At 44.0% G+C, this 6,580-nt stretch overlaps 1 protein-coding gene and 1 long non-coding RNA gene across 2 annotated transcripts; both read right to left on the bottom strand.

The window, feature by feature from the left end:
- Window positions 1–807: 807 nt before the first annotated feature.
- LOC123131530 (uncharacterized) lies at window positions 808–2,827 on the bottom strand. The gene is made up of 3 exons (XM_044551176.1): window positions 2,758–2,827; window positions 1,533–1,965; window positions 808–1,389 (listed from the first exon to the last, which is right to left on the bottom strand). Exons 1-3 carry the CDS (start codon window positions 2,825–2,827, stop codon window positions 1,242–1,244), a joined length of 651 nt encoding a protein of 216 aa, XP_044407111.1. The 3' UTR covers window positions 808–1,241.
- A 159-nt stretch (window positions 2,828–2,986) lies between these two features.
- LOC123129908 (uncharacterized) lies at window positions 2,987–3,642 on the bottom strand. Its single transcript, XR_006463690.1, has 2 exons — window positions 3,436–3,642; window positions 2,987–3,356 (listed from the first exon to the last, which is right to left on the bottom strand). It is a non-coding gene; the product is annotated as an uncharacterized lncRNA (long non-coding RNA).
- Window positions 3,643–6,580: the final 2,938 nt, after the last annotated feature.

Below are 6,580 nucleotides of genomic sequence, written 5' to 3'. Positions count from 1 at the left end.
ATATTTTCCATATAAAGTGAATATCAATGCTTCACGATCACGTATTAATGATCTAAATATATGGTATTCACCAGATAAAAATTATATTTCTAAACTGAAACGAAACACAACCACGATATATATACTGTAAATCGTGGGAAATTTTAACTGAGGATCCAGTACTGGACTTGCTTTCAAAAACGAATCCACGATTCTGTCAAGTTAAATACTCTTTGCGGCACATGAGCGAAACACAACACAGGACCAAATAAATACATTGCACACATTCAGCAGTCGCCTACACAGCCCCGAGAGAATCCAGCCTCTGCTCCCTGTTCCCATAGGCGAACGACCCCATCAGTCATCCAGCTCAAGAAGGAGGTTACGTGTGCAAAAGCGACCGGCGGCTGACCAGCTGCCAGCCTGCCACCAGGGTAAAAACACGCACAGTAAATTCATCGAGCGGTCAAAAATTGCTATTTCGCTCAGGTGTGCTAGAATGGCGGGTAGCGCAGCGTCGTTTATATGTTCAATTCTTAAGCAGAACACTCTTTTGACTTGTCGTACCAACGAGAACGGCCTCCTTTGTGTATTTTGGTTTTGCTTTCCTGGAATCCAACTGGTTAAAAATAATAACCATACAAAATCATTGGGGACAAACTTGCCACCACTGAAATATATATAATTGTATGCACCAAGCAGGAGACACTTCTCAAGTTGCTGAAAGCATCGGAGGTGGTGTTAAAGGGTCATGTAGTAGTGTGACTTAATTATTTGGCGTGAGTGTTTCTCGTGTAATAATCATCAAGCAGTAGTACACATGAAAGCAAACATGTTTGTGATCAAATGAACTGACATCTCAGGATCAGCAGTACATCAAAATGAACTGGCAATAACAAAACATTAAACATGTCATTACAACAATGGTAATTAAACTGATAGACTCCTAACACATGACAGAAGCAAGCATCAACATAAGTGACTTCCATTGCTAGAGGTATGCACGTTGACTAATGTCTGCTTATCTTAGATACTACTCCTCTGTCCCATAATATATGAGCGTGTCAAAAACTCTCTTATATTATGGGACGGAGGGAGTAATATACAAGAGTTCACACGATTAAACCAGGCAAGTTCCTCCACAGGCGACGGTACATAAAAGTAGAACAACCTACCGAAAATTCATGGGCGTGGACGGGCTCGCCTGCTCACTGAATCGTGAGACGTTGCTTCACTTCGGGATGTTGGACGCGTGCAGTTTTTCAGTGCGTGTACGGCGGTTTATTTAATGCGTACTGTGCACGGAAGAGACGGTGCGTGCCGACGGCCGTCGCAGAGCTAGTGACGCCGTCTTGGTTCTGTGATATGTCAGAGGGTTTGGCTGATCGTTGGTTCTCATCACATTTAGATCTGCGGAACAAAAGCATGTACTTTTTATTAGCATGGCACACAAGTGCGTGATCTTCCAAATGACAAGCTAGAGGCGACGCGCGAGGCGCCGGCCCTGGCTGTAGGAGAGCCTCGTCATGGAAAAGGAGTCGGGGGACCCAGACTTCCCGGCGAGCATGGCGGAGATGATCGCGGCGGACGACGACATCCGGGCGTCGGCGAGGGCCTCGAGGAGCCGCTCGCGTGCTACCTCACCTTCAAGGCCTGAACGCCACCGAGCACAACCACGCCATCGTTGCCGTGTTCCGAGCCACGGCGCTGTGAGCCTGCGACACGCTGCGCCGCTCCAAGGTTGTGTCTCTTGAGATGTCCTCTTGGGCTCGAGCCGCCGCCGCCCGCCAGTGCAAAGGACCTGGTCGCTATGTCCGAGGCCGGCATGGGAAGGGCCGCGGCAGAAAAGGACATTGGACGTGGACGACCGGACGACGCCGCCGCCGTCGCTCCAGGAGAGCAAGACGGGGCCACGCCGGACAGGGAAACCGAGCTCGATGGTGGGGTGGGCAGGGCTGGCCAGGCGAGACAGGAGGAGGAGGAGAGCTTTATAGTCATGTACGATGGTGGAGCGGTGGCGTCGGAGTCACGCGGTCAAACATCCCAACAAACCGTGTCACGCGCCATCAGCAGAAAGAACACCGCAGGCCGTTCATGCATGCAACCGACCATGCATGAAGCCTCATGCAGCGGCAGCTTTCTGGACTAAACGCATTAAGGGGCACCGATTATGACAGCGATCGCAACTTTTTTTTAAATAAACTTGCAAAGCTTTATTAAGTCGTCACAATGTTTACAGGAACGGATAGAAGATCTCCGGGATGGTCTAACCAGACATGGCGGCCACCTCCAAGAGAGAGTGCATGCTTTGTAAGATTGTGAGCTTCGAAGTTTGAGATCCTAAATTCATGACTAAAAGTACAAAATTCAAATGAGGCTGAATGATTTAAGATTTCGCGTATGATTGCTCCATAACTGCACGTGGATCCTGGGAAGACGTACACGCGGGCGACCAATCACGCGGCGGCGACCAATAACGCACATAGACATCCGAAGAAATCTTAGGCCCCCAAGTCAACAGCAGTGCTGGCCCACAAACACCTATAATGGCTAACCGCACCAAGAAGATCGCTACCCACGTTAAGAAAATATTGATTGAGAGTCTGCAGCCACACATAATTTCTACCACGCCACATCCCAAAGAAATGCACGCGTCAAGAGCCCGAATGCCCATAGGTCGTTTTCAACCAAGTGGTGAAACGTCGAAGCGAAAGCATCTCCGGAAATAAGGGCTTGGGTATGATCGCAGCAGAAACTAAAAGATCAGTGACTCCACACCTATCATCTGAGGCAACGCCATGAGGGTGGGGGTGGGAGTGCCGCACACCTTGCGCCGAGCCAATGCCATGCGGTCTTTGCTCGGCAGCGTAGACCAACGGCTGTGATTGGGGACCGGTGTGGAGGGGAGCCTAGCCAGTAGGTAGGGTTTCGCTCCAACGTTGCCGGCAGGGAGCAACACGGGCCGCGAGAAGCCCGAGAGGCCTACTAACTTCATACGAGGAAGTTCTACGGAAGTATTGTTAATCAGGTGTCGAACAGAACATGGTCGTTCAAAGTACAACATTTGTTTGCTTGGAGTATGTATGAAGCTAAAACAAATTTATTTGATTTTCATCGGATGCTCCGACTGCAGGTTCATCAAAACATGCATCGACTTCATGCACCAGCGTTGTTGTGCACAAGCACGAGATCTCTTGGCGGCGACGCCGGCGGCGGCGGCGGCTGATTGTAGTCTCGGCAGCAGCACTCCGTTCTGTTGTGACGGCATTTGGACATGATACTGTGAGGATAACCTCCACCATGTTTTATAAGTCTGCAATAAGCGAGGCATCCCGGAGCAGTGCAGTTCACTAATTTACGGCACTCCCAACCCTCCTCTACAAATGAATTACATTGCGGCATCAGCAATTCAGTTTAGCATGTATACAAAGATAAAACAAGGACATTGTTGCATACCTTCATCAGTTCCATGACAAGATTGCAACGAAGAGGACATCATCATGACGACCAAGAGAGCAACAGCCACGGTGTAGACAATTGTCCTTGTATTGCTATTGAGGATTGCCATACTACAAGAAGAGAGCACTTCTACTTGCCCTGCTTCTTCCTTCTCCTATATGGGATCCACGCTGCCAAGCTCCATTGCTGGTATTTATATAGAGCCACCACCAAGTTGTGGATATCGATCGATTCCTTGTTGCATTTATGCGTATCTTTAAATTAATGTTCACATTAAATAACACACAAAAGTCTTGCATAGGCTCCTTGTTGCATTTATGCGTATCTTTAAATTAATGTTCACATTAAATAACACACAAAAGTCTTGCATAGGCTCCGCGTATCTAGCATTTTTTCCCAACACTAATTGTTACATATCCTATTTGTTTATGCTTGATTTATATGAGCACTAATGTGGGATATTCGTTTGTATCATGTATCTGTTTCATGTTTCTCGTAGTGCAATGTATTTCTTGTGTTTATAATAAGGAAAAAATTTACGTGGTAATCAATGTTTCGGATATTATAGACATTAATCGGAAATCGGACGATTAATCGATTTTATCTCCAAAGTCCTACCCTTTTCAAGCACTAATAAGGTAAAAATGGAAACAATCAACGGTGTGTGCTTTAAGACTTTAAATACTTCCTCCGTCTCAAAATAAGTGACTCAACTTTGCACTAACTTTAGTACAAAGTCGAGTCACTTATTTTGGGACGGTGGGAGTAGGACAATACTACCTCAATATATAACAACAACATATATCCTGCTTTTGTTATTTCAAAATTCAAATAGGGCTGTGCTGGTGATTGAGTTCTTGGGGAAGAGTCGGGGCACTAGTAGAAAAATGACCTTACGTTCACCTCATTAGTCCCGGTTCGTTTACGGTTCGGTAGTAATGTGACCATTAGTCCCTGTTCCAATGTCTACGGCGTGGGCATCATTAGTCCCGGTTGGTGGCGTACCTCTAGTCCTGGTTTGTGTCACAAACCAGGACTAAAAGGGTGGTGGTAGGCTGGCGTCAGGCTGGGCCTCTTTAGTCCCGGTTTGTATAACCAACCGGGACTAAAGACATCCCTATATAAACCCTTCATCCAGCCCGAGCCCATTTTCCCCTTTCCTCTCCTCTCTATTCTTCCCGTCTTGCTCAAGCCCATCCTTCATTTTTGACAAAATTTGTCAAGATTTGAAAGCACCCCATCCATCCAAGTGTTCACAAAGGCTAGCAACTTTGTCCTTTCGTCTCTCATTGCAGATTAGCTCTTGCAATGCTCTATAAGTATAGTGATTTGTGGGTGAGTGGAGAGAAGTGCATATTTCAACCCCGAACTCTTGCACTGGTCTAATTTACAACCCCAAACTCCAATGTCGTCTAAATTACAACCCCCAACTCACAAAACCGGCTAGGATTCAACCCACTCCTCTCTGTTGACCGGTTTTGACCAGTCAACAGGTCCAGTCAGCATGCCATGTCAGCAAAAAATTTAAATATGTAAAATAAAAAAATCCAGGAAAAGAAATTAAAAAAAAAATCAAATTTCCAGGAAAAAAGCAGGGAAAAATAAAAAAACTAATTTCCGAAAAACAAAAATATCAATATTTCCATGAAAAACCAAAAAATACTTAAAATAAAAAAACTCCAGGGAAAAATTTCAAATTCCCAAGAAAAATATTTAAAAATGTAAAATAAAAAAGTTAAAATTTCTAGGAAAAGTAATTTCCAAAAAAAATTATTATTTTTATTTTTTCCCCGAAAATTACAGGAAAAAGTTCTCAAAATTTTTTCACAAACTGTTTTCCCGGAAAATTTTATTTCGGATTTTTTCTCAATCTTACAGATTTTTAATTATATTTTCTTGAAATTTTGAATTTATTTCTCATGTGGCATGCTGATTGGATCCATTGACTGGTCAAAACTGGTCGCCCCTGGTCAAAACCAGTCAACAAGGAGGGGAGGGTTGAATACTGACCGGTTTTGAGAGTTGAGGGTTGTAATTTAGATGGTATTGAAGTACGGGGTTGTAAATTAGACTAGGGCAAGAGTTCGGGGTTGAAAAATGCACTTCTCTCTTTGTGGGTTTTAGTTTGGGATTAATTATAGGTGGGAGTTTGTTTGAATTATATACAACTTGAGTTCAAATTTACTTCTTAGTGTGCATGTGTAGGTGTTGTTTACTTAGTGCCTTGCTGTCCCCATCCTAACCACCGTCGATTGCCCCCACCATCCCGTCACCGGCACCACCTTTGGTGAGCCTCTTGTTCTTATCATTTTTATAAAAAAAATCATGTTTGTGTGATTTAGATAGTTACTTGTATAATTTTCTTACCTGTATGGTTGTTTGTTACACATAGTGGCATGATTTTGATATCCGTCCCCGTCGGCCCTCGTCCGGTTTATGATTCGAATGTGGTGTATACTCTCTTTTATAACTATTTGTTGCATTTTCGTGTTTATGACAATTATGCCCATAAAGTTGACATAGATATTTTTTATCTAGGAGGTATGTGAACCGGAAACCGACCCTCTTGCGGAGAAGTTAAATTTAGTTGAAAAAGAAAGCGAGTATTTGAAAGAATACTGAAAAGAATTGAAGAAGAGAAGATGATACTGGAGTTGTTTGTTGTCAATGTCGTCGATGATCACAAGATCAAGATGGATGCAATGCGCTTGAGGATTAGAAAGATTAGAAAATATGTCGTTAATAAAGAGGCTTGGTATCACTATGCTGTTGCATCAATTGTTACCTTATTTGTGATCTTGATTGCATTGTTGTCGCATTTAAATGCTTTAGCTAGAGAGTTTGTGTGTTGTTTTATGAGAATAAGTGTGTATGAACTTGTATTAATTTGGTCTTTTCGATGTTGTGTACGATGACCGATGATAACCGATGGATGTACAATGACCGATGCTCTCCCTAGTCCATTAATGGCGTGCGTACTTTTCTGGTTGCGGTTGAGGCAAACAAGCGGGTGGATGGTTTTATGCGTTGTCCATGTGCTGTCTGTAAGAATGATCACAATTCCTCTAACTCAAGAACCATTCACGTCCACCTGTTTATGTCTGGTTTCATGTCCGGCTATAACTGTTGGAGCAATCACGGA

Source organism: Triticum aestivum, chromosome 6A, assembly GCF_018294505.1.
Source record: "Triticum aestivum cultivar Chinese Spring chromosome 6A, IWGSC CS RefSeq v2.1, whole genome shotgun sequence".
NCBI lineage: Eukaryota > Viridiplantae > Streptophyta > Magnoliopsida > Poales > Poaceae > Triticum > Triticum aestivum.
This window is presented reverse-complemented; position numbering and strand designations above follow the sequence as displayed.